This window comes from Lissotriton vulgaris, chromosome 11 (assembly GCF_964263255.1).
Source record: "Lissotriton vulgaris chromosome 11, aLisVul1.2, whole genome shotgun sequence".
NCBI lineage: Eukaryota > Metazoa > Chordata > Amphibia > Caudata > Salamandridae > Lissotriton > Lissotriton vulgaris.
The window spans coordinates 964,050,694-964,069,409 of NC_141699.1; the positions used below are offsets into that span (position 1 = coordinate 964,050,694).

The window sequence follows — 18,716 nt, forward strand, 5'->3', positions numbered from 1 at the left end:
AAAAATGAATATATATACCCTTAGGACCAAACTATAAATGCAGAATATGATGAAAATGAGAGAAAAGAGAGGTTGAATAGATCAGCCCCTTGGACTTGTGAAAAAATGACAGCTAATATTTTCAAGGAAGATACAAACACTTTGGACTAAACCATCTGAGGAGTGACTTTCTTTTGTGGACCAAAATGAGCGCTCGCAGACGGAAACTGAATTTGAAGTTACTTGGTGATGGTGTGACTCCACCAAAGCTATGATATTTACATCATTTTAGAAGATGTCTTTGTAATAATTGTGGAACTTTACCTTATGTTAGGGAGATTGAATTCTAAAGTTAAATGAGGAGCCCTTGATATTTTGGGGGCGATTCCGATTCAGTAAAATTCCCTACTAATAGCCGTACGGAGCATATTTCCCGTACGAATCGTACGCCTTAAATGTCCCCATACGTACGTTGAAGTACGATCCGAACCCAAAGCAGATCTCCGTACGAATCGTACAAAAGACCATATGACTTAAAAATTCATACAAATCACATTCGGAACACGCAGTATGCGATCGCCGTACGGATTGAAGCAGCTTTTTCCGACCCAGCAAGTACCATTCGTCACGTCAACACTACTACGTACAACTCTTTTTCTATGGGAGCTCAAAACATCCATAAAAGCAGATTTCGTCTTGAACCGCGTACGGGACGGTGTGTACCCCCATGATTGCAGGGGTACGGTGCATATGTGATTGTGTGGCTCCACGTACGAATTACTCATACAACGTTTTCCGTACAAATCGCATTCTCGTTCCCCGGTCCGGATCGTACTTGTCGGGTCGTACAGCATGTTTACGATTCGTACGGTTCACTTTCAGGGTACGTATCGTACAGATTTTACCTTGCTTTTCGTACGGTTCGCAAAGATTCTGACCAATTTTTATCCTACGGATCGTACTACGCGATTCGGACGGATTTGTACGATTCGTTCGGAAAAGGCTACGAATTCGAAACGTCGTACGGATTAGTTTCTCGAATCGGAATCGACCCCTTTGTCCCCATCCTCATAACTATCTCGAAAGCAAAAAGGGTTTTCGGATCCAAAACTGTAGAACATGCTTAACAGGGTTTCTAAAGAACTTTGAGCCTAATTCATAAAGGAATCTTACCTTTTTTAGAAATGTTACTTGAATAAGCGTAATACTTTTTGCAGAACTTGCATCTTTGTAGAAACGTCTACTTTTGTAGTCATTTATACTTTTGTAATAATCCAAGCAATACACACGGCCAAACAATGGTACTACAAAAAACACTCATAGAAAATAATGGAGGTAGGGACTTAATACAAAGCTGTAAGTTACTAAAAAGTACATCTTGTGAATACTGAAAAGCAGTAAAGTTACTCAAAGGTGTAAGTTACTAGAAACATGCAGTTAGTGCATCTGGCCTATAGCATAAGATAAAATGGCACAGACAGCTTAAAATTATCAAAATTTTTACTTTGGGGTTTTAAAATATTCATTTAGCTTTTTTTTTGTATCGTGCTACTCTATCCATAGGGTGTCAGAGCCCTTTACAGAGAAATATTTTCTCCTGAGGTAAGTCTCAAGCATGCATATAAATTGGGCAACAGTAATATTAATTCAACCAAGGCATTTTGATAATTCAGTCATTTTAGGTTAGAGAGGAAAAAGGAAATATAAAAACAGACAGGTCTGGGGTATGTGGGGGGTATAGAGAAAGAAAATAAATTCCGATATAAAGGGTAAGAAAAAAGTGGCTGGTGGTTAACATGATCTAGTTTTAATATAAAAACTGACTGATCTAACCAGATCCTTTATGTCTGAGTTCACTGTTTAACTGCTAGATGTTTTAAAAATTCCTCTTAACATGTTTGCTCATGCTGGCTTATTATTTTCATTTTTCCTATCCTTTTTTCATTTTTAAATTTGCCTTTACATTCTTGTAAATAATGGTACATATACATGTTTATGCTATTTTGGAGTTTGGTATTGGAAGTACACTGTTTTTGTTAGTCATCATAATTTTCAGCTAAAATAATCATAGTCAATACATATAAAACAACGGTAAGTTATAGGGAAACTAGGAACACTTACTGTAAGTAACTTAAGTGCCTGAATCAAGGATTCCTAAACACAGATTACATTTTTTCAATTTTGCTTCTGGTTCAAAAGTTAACAAAAGTAACACATATAAATAAATGGTTTTGTTATATTTCATTTGAAATCATTATTAAGTTTATTTCCAAATTTCCATTTTTTCCATTATTTCATGTCTACTCTTCTGAATACTATGCACATGTTTAGCTCCTTTACTTCATAATTTCCTACTTGTCATTGAACATGATGTTTTTGCCTAATTTGCCTAAAAATGTCTCTGTAAACAATGCTGATGGAGGATTTATATTCAACTCTTTAAACAGTCCTTGCACTGGTTATACACTTCTACATATTGTAATATGTTGCTTGGATATTTTCTACAAGTTCTCATTCAGCCAGTTAATATAGTCATTCATCATTCTTGGTGACAGAGATAGACTTATTGGCCAGGTAACTAGGGATATCATTCCATGAAATGCGTTATCATAGTGGACATGCACAACTTTCACACCTGCCTGCTTGAGTCTCGCAGCATACATAAAGCCATCATCTCTTAAGACATCATACATGCAAGTAAGTACATAGGTTAGTGGCAATTTAGTCAATCTTTCATCATCCACCAACAGAGGTGCTGCTCTTGGATCTGTAATTCCAGGATACTTTTTAAGAAATTTAGATTTTCCCTTTGGAGGGCTCCTATAAACATGATCTTTTTTTAGATCATCTGTCAGGAGGTTACTCCAATTTGCAAATTTAAAAAGATTGTTAGATTCCAAAGTGATATGTGTGTTGGATTCCATAGCTTCTCGAAGAGTTCTGTCAGTGGTAAAGTAGTTACTCCAGAATTTGACTGTGTTCCATCTTGGAAGAAAAGCCATGTTACTGTTGTCACGGTATGAAGGAGTGTCTAGGTCAATGGTCTGAAGTGCTGGATAGACCAAAGCTTGCATCTTAGGTTTAAATTTGACTTCAGGGTCCTCTTGCAGCTGTAAAAATGGCAACATTTTGAAATTCAGTAAATTCTAAAGCTTGTTTTCACATCTTGAACACAACAAAAAGAACAAATAGCAATGATGTAAACAATTTGATTGCTATATTACAAACAAAAAAGTTTAGAAATCAGATTTTTTATAACACAGATAAAAAAAAACATGACCCCCATATGTAGTGTCTTTTTGAATACCCTGCATCACTCAAATTTAAAAAAGCATGTTACACTGCTATTCTAAAATAATAACTGTGAAGTAATCCAATATCAAGTATAAAATGCAAACAAAGTGATAGGTGGAATGCTTGGATTAATCTAAGCCTATTGGTATTAGTATGCTTAGTCCACTGTTTTTGTGCCATTATGCAGCTTCAGACAGGGACAAGCTACATATTTTGTAACACTTTCAGATTATATTGTTTTTAGCCTACTTAACACTGTAAAGTATTTTGTGAATGATACGAAATTGCCCCTCTCCATATTCGAAATTATCTCAAAAGAAAAACAAACAATGTCCCAAAAATGCATATGAAAATTCCTTATATCTTCCATGACAACAGGTCTTCAGCATGTTTGTAAATCATCACTTGGAGCACATGAAATAAACTTTTTTTGTTCTCTGGAAAAACACTTGTAAACACACACTAAGGACCTCATTACATGGGGAATTTGTGTTGTTATTTTGGTGCTATTGAAATTCTTGAAACTAAGTCAAATCCCACTAATAATTCCTCATTTATGGAACCAAAATCTCTGAGGTCTGAGGTGTTTGAAGGAACTTTGAGCTGTTGCCTTTAGAACTGAAAAAACAGGTAGGAGTATCAGTATCCACTCAATATCCTGCTGATATGCCTAAAACAAAATAAATCTGACCTTTCCTAATGTGTTATGGTGCTCATGAATAGTGCTCTAATGCCTTTGGGTTATGTTCGTGCTATATAAAACTGCAACCAAAACACAGAAGCACTCATACGGAGTGATCTTACTCAATATATTCACTCTGGGCATTACCATCAAACAGTACATACAGCTACTTTCAGTTTGTTATTCATTTCCTTCTACTTACATAATTTTGACGTTTGATACGCCAGCTTTCCACAAAATGTGCACAGGATGAATGAACTGAGATCGCAAAGAACAAGCATTTTAATCTTTTCCAATCCTTGGCATATGTTCCTTGAAACAACTATTGAAATGTTTCTGCCCAAAAATATTTTTCATTTGTCTAAATGAAAAAGAAATGTAGCAACCAGAAATGTGTTGCAGTTTGACACAGAGTTTGAATCCTGACCTGCAGACATATTTCCCCCATAAAGAGAAAGCACTACAAGGAGATGGCAGTAGAGAATACAAAAACAATGGGAAATTTGAGAATCTGTATGCTTTATTAATTGCCTTGCAATTTATTTAGACTAACCTGTTTAAATTAAATTACATCTTTTTAATAAAAAAAAATAATAGTTTTAAAAATGAAATTGAGTTACTGGTTGACTGGGGGAACCCCTTCTGAAGAAGCCACTACAATTCATCTCCGGGTGAAGTCACAATCAAACCCTAAATTAACTTATCCTTAACCCGCAGGTAGCTTAGCTCGGAGCAGTCAGGGTCAACTTAGAGGCTATGTGTAAAGTATTTGTGCAATACTTCAAAGAGTACTGTGGTGAAAGGTCACCATAAAAGGAGTCCACAACAGAGTTAGAAAGAATTGAGTTTTTTTAAATAAATGAAAAAAAGACTGGAACAACAAAAATCCAATAAGTAGAACTGAAGATATTCAATTATGACAATTTTAGTGAAAGTAGTACCACAAGTTGTAAAGCAACAACCACTGATATCTGGTTGTGTCAGAGTGAAACAATGCCACAAGTTCTTGCTGACTATGATGGAGTGTGGGCCGGCTACAGGAAACCAGTTCAAACTTCTAAAAAGAATACCTTACATTCTACTTTGCAGAGCTTTGTGAGGGTCCATGTTGCAGATGCATTTTGCCGCTGAAGCGATGCCTAGGTTCTGAGATGCAGCGAGGCTCCCATGTGAAGTCCTGTGTCATTGTATTGGGTGCTGTTGACCAGGGCTTGCAATACAAAGTCTGAAGTCAAGGATGTGCTGCACAGTCTAAATTATGTGCAGGTTCCGAGGAGCTGCAAGACTGTAATGTGGAGTCTGGGATTGTTGTGTAGGCTGTCATTGACAAAGGAAGCAAGGGCATGTTCCGAGAATACAGTGCACAGAGGCGTGCCGATGCAGGCATAGACTGCGATGTGGGTCTTTGTGGTTTTCAGTTCTGCTCATTATTGTGCAGCAGTGGGGATGAGCCAGTTTTGGTAGATCCACAGAGGCTGGCAGAGCATCTTAGGCCTACTTCTAAAGGTCCAGGCCTGGGGTGGCACCTCTTGTTGGGGTAGACACACACATGGAACAGTCCAGGTGCTGGGTCAAGGTTGTTTAAGCCTTCTGTCCTGAGGCCCAACTCAGGAGGCCAGTCAATTATCCCAAGATTCACCCTGAGGTTCTGGGTTCAAGATATGCAGTACTAGCCCTTCTCACCGAGGCAAAATAGCAGCAAGTAGCGGGTCAGCACAACTAGGCAGCATCACTGCAGGGTAACACTTCAGCAGAGCGGCAGCCCCTTAGCATCATAGCACTCTTTCTTTCTAACAGAGTATCTACAGATACAGAAGTGTACTGAGGAGTTGGTGTATAAGGTCCATTATTTATACCCAGTTGGGCTTTTGATGTGGGTGAGGAGCTTTTTGAGTTTTCCCTTTGAAGTCCCCAGGCAGGCATCTTGCTTTTCCTGCCCTTGCTCCAGAGAAGGTACAGTCCTTTGTGTGCAGGCAGGATACAGGCTTTTCAAGTGTAAATAGGTCTGGGTCCACCTCTGCCCTCCCATCCTGCCATTGATGGCCCATCCAGGCACACCTTAGGTCCCTATTGTGTCTGGTTGTCTAGGAGGAATACACAAATCCCAACTGTCAGCTTCACCCAGTCTTGTGACTAAAGGCAAGCTATAGACTCTATACGGCTTAGGCAGGAAAATGCCATTCTTCTAAAAGTGGTACAAAAGTGGTTGGTAATGGACGGAGCATCTGAACCAATCAAACACTCACACCCAGTCAAAAGATCTGGGTTTAATCCATCACCGTTCTTTAGCCCACTCTGCCACCCCAGTTCAGACATGGCTATATGCAAATCAGTCTGACCCTTGCCTCATGGGAACAGTCCAGCCCGAACTGCCAAGCCATGCCTTCCCTGGACCAGAGACAAGCTTCCGAGTACTGGTTTCTGGCATTCCAGCCGTCTTCAGCCCGGCTTGCTTGAATCCAGTGGCAAAGTGAGCAAGGGACTCACGTCTGAGCATACCCTGCCACACTTATGGCGGCCAAAAGAGGTACAAAAGGGGGTGGTAATGGACGGAGCATCTGAACCAATCAAACACTCACACCCAGTCAAAAGATCTGGGTTTAATCCATCACCGTTCATTAGCCCACTCTGCCACCCCAGTTCAGACATGGCTATATGCAAATCAGTCTGACCCTTGCCTCATGGGAACAGTCCAGCCCGAACTGCCAAGCCATGCCTTCCCTGGACCAGAGACACGCTTCCGAGGACTGGTTTCTGGCATTCCAGCCGTCTTCAGCCCGGCTTGCTTGAATCCAGTGTCAAAGTGAGCAAGGGACTCACATCTGAGCATACCCTGCCACACTTATGGCGGCCAAAAGCGGTACAAAAGGGGGTGGTGATGGACGGAGCATCTGAATCAATCAAACACTCACACCCAGTCAAAAGATCTGGGTTTAATCCATCACCGTTCTTTAGCCCACTCTGCCACCCCAGTTCAGACATGGCTATATGCAAATCAGTCTGACCCTGTGCCTCATGGGAACAGTCCAGCCCGAACTGCCAAGCCATGTCTTCCCTGGATCGGAAACAAGCTTGCGAGGACCGGTTTCTGACATTCCATAAGTGTGGCAGGGTATGCTCAGACGTGAGTCCCTTGCTCACTTTGCCACTGGATTCAAGCAAGCTGGGCTGAAGACGGCTGGAATGCCAGAAACCGGTCCTCGGAAGCTTGTTTCCAGTCCAGGGAAGGCATGGCTTGGCAGTTCAGGCTGGACTGTTCCCATGAGGCACAGGGTCAGACTGATTTGCATATAGCCATGTCTGAACTGGGGAGGCAGAGTGGGCTAAAGAACGGTAATGGATTAAACCCAGATCTTTTGACTGGGTGTGAGTGTTTGATTGGTTCAGATGCTCCGTCCATTACCACCCCCTTTTGTACCGCTTTTGGCCGCCATAAGTGTGGAAGGGTATGCTCAGACGTGAGTCCCTTGCTCACTTTGCCACTGGATTCAAGCAAGCCAGGCTGAAGACGGCTGGAATGCCAGAAACCAGTCCTAGGAAGCTTGTTTCCGGTCCAGGGAAGGCATGGCTTGGCAGTTCGGGCTGGACTGTTCCCATGAGGCACAGGGTCAGACTGATTTGCATATAGCCATGTCTGAACTGGGGTGGCAGAGTGGGCTAATGAACGGTGATGTATTAAACCCAGATGTTTTGACTGGGTGTGAGTGTTTGATTGGTTCAAATGCTCCGTCCATTACCACCCCCTTTTGTACCGCTTTTGGCCGCCATAAGTGTGGCAGGATATGCTCAGAGGTGAGTCCCTTGCTCACTTTGCCACTGGATTCAAGCAAGCCGGGCTGAAGACGGCTGGAATGCCAGAAACCAGTCCTCAGAAGCTTGTTTCCGGTCCAGGGAAGGCATGGCTTGGCAGTTCGGGCTGGACTGTTCCCATGAGGCACAGGGTCAGACTGATTTGCATATAGCCATGTCTAGAGAGATGGGACGAGAGAGGCTAGAGAGACGGGACGAGAGAGGCCGAGCACTCCATTTCTACTCTGACCTTCAGGCAGTCACAGTGAAAGTGAACACCGCAGTCGAAGATCGAGATTTTCTGTATTTTCTGTATTTGAGTACTGAGCGAGCCGTGCAGCCATGCGGGAGTGAGGAGCTGAAAGAGCCGAGTGCGATAATGCGAGCCGATATTGCGAGCCGAGGACACACCGGCACCCGCGGAGCGAAAACGCCCCAGGAAACAAAGCGGACTGGGCGGACAGGAGGAGGAGGCGGCAGTAGGAGGCGGCGGCGTGAGGCGTGAGGTGAGGCCGGCGAAGCAGTGCAGCAGTGCGGTAAGCAGAGCGGCTAGAGCGGTTAGAGATAGAGAGGGCAGCACCCCTTGTAGAGCACCCCTTGTAGAGCTCGTAAAAAGTGTGTCCTAAGTCCCTTTCTCTCCTCCGCTGTTTGCTAGTAGCCGCTAACAACTTGTTGCTGCTTGCTACCCCCCCTCCTTTCTCCCCTCTTCAGGCCCGACTACGGATGCGAGCAAACCTGGACAAAAATCTGCTCTCCACTCTCACCCCCCCCCCCCCCCCCGGTGTCCACCGCAGTATTGGCAGCATCAAAGTAAACCTGAACAGCCTCTGTACCTTCAATAGCTCGGCCTTGCCGCTCAATGGTAGTTTAGCAGCAACTCAATGGTAGTTTAGTAGCATGGAAATTTCGGCGCCCCAGCCTGCATTATTTGCCTGCATTACTGAAGCACAACTGAAGCTTGAAAAAACCATCACATCACCATCAGACCACCACCAGTCCACCGGGGGCAGCCTAGGGCAGCCAGGGGTAGCCATGAGTAGTTGAAGTACCTACCAAGCTACCAATCAAGCACCCACACACCCGCCCATCTTCCCATCTATCCATCTACCCGCCAACCTTGAATAATCAACTTCAAAATTCTATTGGATTCGAAAAAGCGGGAGGGCGGCTAGTCGTGATCACAAGTGCGGAGAGAAACAGTACACCTCCAGCTTTCAGTCTCCAGCTCTCAGCCTTCCCAGGCAGTCAACGGTGAAGGGTGCTAAGGGAGCCGAGGGAGCAGGACGCAGGACGTGGGCAGCCCACCATGAGGTCTGGAAGGGTAAGAAAACCTCCAGTGACCCAGTCCAACAAAAGAAAACGGAACAATACAAGCACATCAACAAGCCCAGACCCACCCGGCAAGAGCAAGCTGACCAAGCAGGCCAAGCTGATCAAGAGGACCGAATCGACCCCTGGGAAAAAAATGCGTCCGATAACATGAAAGGGCACGAAACCTCGCTGGAAAGCACCGAAGAGGGACCCAGCACCAACCCGGCTGATGGGCAGGCCGAAGGGCTAAGTCTAGGAGCAGAGAGCAGCCCTGCCCCAGCATTTGAAACATCTAGGGACAACAAAACAAACAGTAGCCCATCTTCAAAACAAGGGAGCCGCAAGGGTCAGAAACGAAAAAACAATCAAGAACTAATCAAATTAACAGGACAACAAAGTGAAATAAAACACAACTTTCAGCCTAAAATTTATACTAAATTCAACTTTTTTAAAAATCTAGGAAATGTAATCTACTCCTCTAATAACTCTATAACTGGTCTTCAATCCCCTTTGCAACCAGCCAGCGGGCCCAACACCTGCCCTATGAATACAGGCCTCACCACAGTAGAGATCCATATGACACCAACACCAAAAGAAACAACTACCCCAACTGGATACAGAGCAGAAAATAAGACCAATCTGGCTCAACAACAAACTAGAACATCGCCAAAGGAAGGCCATATCACCCAGCCACCCCCACAAGTGGGACACATAGAGGAGATGCAACTAACAAACCCGACACAGGCATCTGTTCAAGCGAGAAAACTACCGAAAAGTCGTGATGGGAACTTAGGACCACACAGAAGCAATCAGTGTAGTGAGCTCACTACAACAACCCAATCTATCCCCACAGAAGAAACAGCTTTAGAGGACGAAAAAATCCAAGAAAATGTAGACCATCTAGAACAAACTTCTCAATCATATACTGAATCAAAGTCTAACACCAGCATAAGGACCTCCGATCACTTAGAGCTAAAATTAGATCACGCAGTCTTCGCACCAACTTCATCCCCAACCAAAGATATGACCTTCCTGACCTCGGAAGAATGGATTGACCTGGAGACAGCATACATCAGCAGGCAGCCAATTAACAACATCAGTGAAGTAAGCTCGCACTCGCTTCCTGAGAGGACAACGGATTCAGTCAATACTTTTTGGATCACTCTCCTTAACACAATACAGCTATCTTCAACGGCCCTACAATACCAATCCTACAAGATGGACTTACAATTATCTATTCTGCAAAGCCTAGCAGAAGCGACAATGGGAATAGACAGGAAACTAGCCGACTTGAACGGACTCATAAAAAGAGGACAAGATTCTGTAAAATTAACCGAAATAGATAGAACCAGCTGTACCTGTCCCTTAATAATTGACAAGCTATCATCATTACCTACGATGTTGAGTAACCTTCTGGATGAAATAAAACTAAATTCCTCAATACTCCCCCAAGAAGAAACTAAGCCAGAGAGGCCTGACCAAAAAACAAATATATCAAAGTCACCTCCTACAAAGGGAGGACCACGTGAAAATATCTCAGATAAGCAAAAACTTAATTCGCCAGTGAGTCAAATTAATTATGCCATCTTTACAGAGAAAAAGACCATCCAGAATGCCCTTACAACTGGACAATCAAACGAACCAGGGAGTATGACGAACGCAAGGGCATGCTGTAAACAAAAAAGGAAAGGGCGCAACAGAAAGGTCACCGAGGACGGTCACGGAGAAAACCGGAACTCTATAGCACCGGATGGCCAGGGGCAATCAGTAATGACTGATAACTTCGACCTTCAAAGGAACGACAACCCCCCCCCCACAGAAACCAGAAGCCCTATTGTCAACAGATGGATTAGAATCCCCTATCATCTGCACAGGCCCAACAGAACAATTAAAGAGAAAACTGGTAGAAAGCATAACCGAGATAGCAGCCCAAAATCAAACTGAGTCGGGATTAGGGCTATCGGATGGCCATTCAAAGGAAAAGAATAATAATCCAGAGGAAGAAACAGAAGACCAGGAATGTCAAAACTCCACCAAAAACGACATAATCCTGAATAATTCTACACCACGGTGTACCTGTAAGGAGGCAAAGACAACACTGACAACACTGACTAAACCAAACTTCCAGATCTCATGTAATGCAAATATTGGTGATACGCTTCCCAGAGATCGATCTCATCAGGGCACCTCAGGGCACACACTAAATGAACAGAACATCAAACACTCAGAGCGGAAAAACGCAACTCAGGAGCAGCCTATTGAGATAACGCAGCCCACAAGGGAAATAGACCCAGAAACAATCTTCTTCATACCCGAATACAAATCTAAGGGGAGAGTAGACATCTTAAATAGGGGCAGCATACTAAAATTAACTAACTCAATAGAAGAACTAAAGTCTATAAACACCTCTGACCTGTTATCAATTGAATTCCATTCAGCAATAAATTCACAAGGGAACGAGAAAACAAGGGCAACGTGGAAAACCAAAGAGTTAGCAAAATCGATTATGAAGCATGTACCTAGCTTCTCCCAGTGGGGAATTCAGCTTGAACCAGAAATAAAACCAGCCTACCCCACTCCATTACTCGAAGATGGGAGGGAAAAACAACCACTAATAGCTACATCAGTACTCAAAGGAGCACGAAGCTACTCCCCAGAACGGGAAAAACATCTGAGGAAACCGCAAAGTCCAACGTTCCAACGAACAGCTTCTTTCAAAGAAACAATTACTCGGACAATAAACGGAAGGGTCACAAACTGACAAACCGAGTCAGGTTTAGTTACCAAAATCGCAGGTCCCTACAAAAGCAAAGACAAACTCAAAATTTGTAGTTGGAATATAAATGGCCTAGGCGACAAATTGGAGGACCCCAAAAAACTGAACTACCTGCAATCTTTTGACCTGATTCTCCTGCAGGAAACATGGGAGCCCAGCGAAACAACTCTGCAAGGATATACAGCTTGGACACTCCCGGCCCGCAAAGAATCACATTATGGCCACTGTTCCGGCGGCCTGGCAATCTTCGCCTCAATACCAGTTATAGGAGAAATTAAATTATTAACCATAAACCTCACACCGCCGAACGCAATCCAGGCAATATCAATCACTATAGGAAGAAATCAAGAAAGCCATCAGTTATTTGTAGTCAATACATACATTCACCCTAAGAACAAGCAGACTGGGTCAAATGAACTAGTCCAAGAATTAACAAGACTCATGGAGGACGAAGAAACGGAAAACATACTAGTGGGAGGCGACTTCAACCTCCAGTTATTCGGCGAACTGACAACCGACGAGATGACGCAGGAAATGGATACAGTATGGAAAATTCCTCCCCAAAAAATTCCCCACAGTTATAAACACAGCAACACTGCATCCAAGTTATTAAAATCTCTAGAGAAATTGAACCTGCGTGCTCTTAATGGACGATTCAAAGAGGATATTCCTACAGTACCAACATTTCACTCGTCAATCGCCTCATCCTATTTAGACTTTATTCTAGTTACACTCCCGTTGTATGACAAAGTACAAGAATTTAAGATAGGCGACAGAGCCCAGAGGGCCACCTGCCGCTAGAAGCCAACCTAGCACTAACCTGTAAGAATGAAGTAACCAAAATCAGAAGTATGTGCACAGAACATACTACCAACTACAAACGATTACGATGCAAGATCTCAGATATAGAAACTCTTACAAGCAGTGCAAAAACAATAATATAGGAAATACATAATACAACCGACAACCCCATTACTTTATGGGAAAAATTTACAACGGTACTAGGAGAAAAGCATGCCATAAGGAAGAAAGACCAAAAAGGGAACACCACTAGGCATATGCTTGGCAAAGTAACAACAGTAGAAATAAAAAATATCAAGCTTGAAATAAAGAAGATCCTCAAACAGCTCCGGCAAGATTCAAATAATCCGGAAATTCAACTGCAGTTACGCAGGTCAAAGGCATTGCTACAAAAGAAAACTTGGCAAAGGAAGCGGGAACTGAACAAAGATCTATGGGAAAAAATTTTACATAACTCAAAACAGAAGAATAGCTCTAGCTTTTGGAAGATGATTCGTAGGCTCCAACAGCCAGACCACAGAGGTATTACTTCTGAAATACCGGAATCAGTCTGGGCCAACTACTTAACAACTCACTTTAACACAACTGACCCCGCAAAGAAGAAAGCCGGAGGGACAAATTCGGAAGAGGGAGCTTCCCACCAACTGGGAAAAAATGACACACCCGCCAAAAAAGTAAACCAAGCGCTAAAGATGAAAACAACCGGGCCCCGCATCCTAACAGAGAACGAAGCCGGCCCCAAGATAGTCGTTCCTAGTAAAATAGAACCCGGACTATCGGCTCAGGAAACAACAGACACGATCCTTAAACAAATCTCAAAGGGTAAACTCGAGGGGGCGCCAGGACCAAATGGGATCCCTCCGATATTATACAAACAGGATCCGGCCTTTTGGTGCACCATATTGATCCCATTATTCTATGAAGCAAGGGAAATAGGAAAAATACCAGCATCTTGGAGCGGTTCGATAATAAGCCCAATCTACAAAAAAGGCGCAAGGATCGACCCAAGCAGCTACCGGTTGATCGCCCTGATAGATGTAGAAGCGAAGTACTATGCAAGCCTCATCTTGAAGGATCTAATAACATGGGCAACAAAAGAGAACATCATCCCAGCCACTCAGACGGGCTTTCGGACGGGCCAGGGAACTCTAACCAACATCATGGCACTTACCCTACTGTCCGATGCAGCAAAAATGGCAAAAAGCTCTCTGTTCGTGTGTTTCATTGACTACAGCGCCGCATTCGACCATGTAGACCGACACAAACTATGGCGGAAGCTGAGCTCATGGGGAATCCCCGGCCCCCTTCTACAGCAGCTTGTAATGCTGCACACCGATACATGGGTCCAAATAAAACTGGGATCTGGCACACATCTATCGAGGAAAATAAAGACCAGCAAAGGCCTAAAGCAGGGCTGCGTCTTAGCGCCAACACTGTTCAACCTCTTCCTAGCGGATCTTCCTAAAGAGTTAGAAACAGTAACATCACATGCACCCCGGTTAGGAAATATCACGCTCTCAAATCTGCTTTAAGCAGACGACCTGGTCCTTATCAGCCGGTCTCCTATTGGCCTCCAAAACCTTCTGGACAAAACAAACACATTTTCCAAAGCAAACTCCTTAACAATAAATCTGGACAAAACCAAAGTCATGCCAATGAACTATAATAAAAAACAGAAGCCCGCATGGTATCTGGATAAACAAAGACTAGAACTGGTAGCCTCATATAAATATCTAGGAGTCATAATAGAGGGCAATGGCTCCTCCAAGCACCAACTAGAGGCCATCCGTAGGAAGGGCATGACCTTTCAACTATCAATAAGGCCCCTGCAGAAAGTCCTCCCTGACAGGACACTAGCGCCACTTCTACAGGTAATAAAATCTCGCCTACTACCAATGCTCTCCTATGGCAGCGAATCAATGCGGGGTAATGATGCAAGCACTTTGGACAAAACTATCAGCCGTGCATACAGGGCAATTTTCCATCTCCCTAAAAATTCCTCGCCTGCCCAAATTCGTCTCGAATTCGGACTATTGAAACAATCTGTGGAGAGGAAAGGACAATACGTAAAAAGCTGACGCAAAATCAAAGAATCGGAGCAAGGATCGTTAAATGCCAACTTATGGACTGAGCTTCACGCCAAAGAAATCTCACCAGCAAGGGCCTACCTAACAAACTCTTTGGAGAGCCTAGGATTAAATACGCTCTGGGAAACAAGGACGAACTTTGGACTTTTAAGAAAACGGTGACAAAGGTCACAAAACTGGTCTCCTCACTCGAGGACAGAGCCACCCTGACCAGGAGAGCACACAGATGGGTAGTGCTCGAAGGTTATGGAGCCACAAAGCCACAAGAATACCTATCAAGGGGCCTTACACAAAAAATAAAAAACAAGTTCTTAAATATGCGCTTAGGCAACATACCCATAGCACATCACCTGGAACCTTGGAAAAGGCCTGATCCGTCTAACGCATGTCGTCTTTGTCAATCTGCAAAGGAGGATCTTATACATATTATATGTATCTGTAAAGCTTTTGTGGAAGTAAGGCGGTCAATGCTCCGGCCCCTATGGAACCAGAAGGGAGTAAGATCATGTAGGCAAGCAGTAATGCTTTGCTTCAACCCCAACGAGACCCAGTTAAACTGTAGAACAGTTAAATATTTTGAAATAGTGGCCAAAAAATTAAATGAAATAGCAGAAGTACGCGAAAAACCAACCGCACTGGGAGAAAGGTAGCCTTCCCAAACGACCCTTATGAAAACTTTTAAGACTGCTGAGCGAAAATAAATTACATCAGGGGAACAGAGATCCTGCAACAGCCTTATAACTACAAGAACTATAACTAATAATAGCAGCGATCAATAGGAAGACCCACTAACTGATTAAAGACTCTTTGAGATTTTAATTAAATGTGCAACATCTTTTTGTCTGGAAAAGTTTTACATAGACAAAAGACTTTTAATTTCTATTTTAATTTTTGTGTTAAATTGTGAGTTTTTATTAACTGTGCAATAAACAAATTCAATGTCTGAACTGGGGTGGCAGAGTGGGCTAAAGAACGGTGATGGATTAAACCCAGATCTTTTGACTGGGTGTGAGTGTTTGATTGGTTCAGATGCTCTGTCCATTACCACCCCCTTTTGTACCACTTTTGGCCGCCATAAGTGTGGCAGGGAATGCTTAGACGCGAGTCCCTTGCTCACTTTGCCACTGGATTCAAGCAAGCCGGGCCATTTAAAATTTTATCTAACATAATCTTTCGAAGTTACTATAAAATGAAATAAAGCGCATTCGATAAGAAGATTAATACGTTTGGTTTATGATCAATAATACCCAATATCTGACTTGGTTCGAAACTGCCAGCCAAGAAAATATTATAGTAGCGGTTAGGTGTCTACTTTAAATGAACAAAGTTAGTACGTGGCAACTCCAGAAGAAGGCGCTGGTCGCCGAAACGCGCGTCGAGAATCAATTTGTGCCACTTTTTAAACTTGAATGCGTTTTTTTGCTTTATTGTACTTTATGATGTTGTTTTAATTATTTCTGATATGTTTTTTAACTGTATTAGATAACTAATTTTTCATGACTGGATTAATAAATTTCTCTTGCCATTGAAACATTTTTTAGTTGTATATTTTCGCTCTCGAATGTTTCCTACTCTATGACCACTTAGAATTAATTGCCTAGGTTGTTAAATTTCATGTGTTGCTTTTTCCCTGACCTAGGAATTGTTGTATCTATTTCTCAGGGGGTCCTTGATACCTAAAAATGAGTACAGCCGTAATGCATATGATTGGGGCCTGACATTAAATATTTTGAAAAACCTACAGGGAGCATCATGATCCTTTGTTGGTAAAGGTCTACTTGGATATGTTCATGGATTTTTCTTGTTGTCCAATAAGACGATGTACCCTTCGATCAGGAGTGTGACATATATTTATATATATCGACACACAAAGGGATCCTAAAGCCAGTTGAGAGCGCTCTGCAGTGTGTGCTCTGCCCAGGGGTCGGATCCTGACCCTGGAGATTCTCGACATACAAAAGAGGCGGCACAACCAGGATACTTTTAAGTCTGTTTATTAGACTTCACCCCACCAACGCGTTTCAGCCACAACTGGCTGAAACGTATATTTTATATATATATATAAAACCTACTGACTGTCGCAAGTAGGTAGTTATAGTTAGGGACTTGTTTCTATTCAAAAATCGTTTTTTCTTTTGCCAATATCTTTGGCGCCATTCGATGAATCTTAGTGAAATTGTCAAAACTAATGGCCCTCTCTGGTCAGCTCCTGTTTTGAAAGTTTCGGGGTGATTCGTTATGCAAGGAGTGAGACAAAAAGGGGGTCCTAAAATGCGCTTTCACCATAGGAAACTTTTGTCGCAGCTACAGCCCGAACTGCTGAATTGGATTACAGCAAATTTAACAGAGTGGTTGCTCTTGGTCCAGAGTGCACTCTTTGCTTTAAATGCTGTAGATACGTTCAGTAGTTTCTGAGAAATTCATATAAAAAAAAATATTAGTATCTGGTGACCGCAGTGAATATGCGAACCCTCCAGTTCATGAGCATCTTGTGACTCAGTTGAATCGAGTCGCAAAAAAAAAGGTGAAACAAGAAGAAAATGGGAATTGGTAGGAACACCCTGACTCCCTAGGGCTGCTCAGGGGTCCCTCAGGGACCCCAAGGGCCAAAAAATTAATTTTTTCAAATAAAAATCAGCAGTATTCACATAGGCTGTGTAAATCCAGACGGATTGTTATTGAAAAACGAAATGCGGTCTCCAGCACTTTGTTTTTTTTTAAGCACCTAGGTGGGCCAGGTCCCAAGGGCATTTCAAAAAAGTGATGCGGGAGCCCGGCTTGCTCCTGCAGTGCTGGGTACTGCCACCTCCCCAGGGGTTTAATGTTTAAATGTGGGGGCCTCAGACCCCTACTCGCAGCCCAAGGGATCACCACCTCCCCGGGGCTTTTTTTATTAATAATGTGGGGGGCTCATGCCTCCCCACACTGCCCCGGGGACCACTAACTTCGAGGGCATTAAGTAATTACCATAAGGGGGTCTGTCGTGGACACCACCTTCCCGGGGCTTTAATCCTGTTTGGAGCAGGCTGTGTGGCCCCCTCCTGGAGCCCTAGATTGCCCTGGAGACTGCCACCGCCCAGGGCCAGCTCCAGCAATATCCCGGGGTGGTCACCCCTGGGACATTGTAGTTTGCTATTGCAGGGGTGAAGCTCCTGCCAGACCATAGCAAACACTGCTTTGCTTCATAGAAGTGAGAGGAGGAAAACTGTTCTCGCTTCCATGAAGCGAAGCAGAATTGCTTTTGGGCAAAGGGAGCTGCATGTTAGCAGCTCCATTTGTCCAAAAGCCTGCTGGCTCCTGCAGGAGGCAGGGAGCCCGCAGGGACTGTGGGGGCATTGGGGCTTCCTACGTGGTCTCAATGCGAGGCCAGGCCCTGGGGGATGGGGTACTGGGGCAATAAATGGCCAAGGAGGGGGCAACTCAGCCCCCTCCCCTGAAATAAATTGTTTTTAAAAAGGAGAAATGTCCCAGTGGAATGGGTACCGGGCCAAAAATGGCCGTACTATAACGTGTGTGAAACCTATGGTTTTTTCAGTGAATATATATATATATATATATATATATATATATATATATATCATCCACAGAGCACAGTTACCCAGAAGAGTCGCCCTGCAAGTTCAGTAATCGCTTTATTTTGATAAAAGGCTGCAATTAGGTAAGGTGGATTAAACGTCTAAAACATCAGCCATATGCGTTTCAGGATATGAAAACCCCCTTTTTCAGTGGCTTACTGCTGGCAAAGAAAAGCGGGAAATCGGCATCCTTTCATTACATCAAGGTCCTGCCCCAGTGGGCGTGGCCCCATGGCCTTCTGGATCGCGAAGTGCCGATAATAATTTACCAGAGTGAGTCCTCTTATTTCCCAACACAATAAATTGAAACAAACCCCCTGTGGGTTGACATGTAGTCCACAGCATGACTTATTGCATCATAATGCCAATCACCTCCGCAACTTGCTCCCGTTTTGATTGGAGACACCGATGAGTTACTCCAC

The 18,716-nt window shown here is 43.4% G+C and overlaps 1 protein-coding gene across 1 annotated transcript in view; it reads right to left on the bottom strand.

Annotated features, from left to right (window-relative positions):
- Window positions 1–2,221: 2,221 nt before the first annotated feature.
- The window catches only part of LOC147683764 (arylacetamide deacetylase-like), a 136,381-nt gene continuing 119,886 nt past the window's right edge, over window positions 2,222–18,716 (bottom strand). The window contains exon 5 of the mRNA XM_086944133.1: window positions 2,222–3,089. Coding sequence (XP_086800259.1) covers window positions 2,481–3,089 — 609 coding nt within the window. The 3' untranslated portion in view covers window positions 2,222–2,480. The remainder of the gene's footprint in view (window positions 3,090–18,716) is intronic.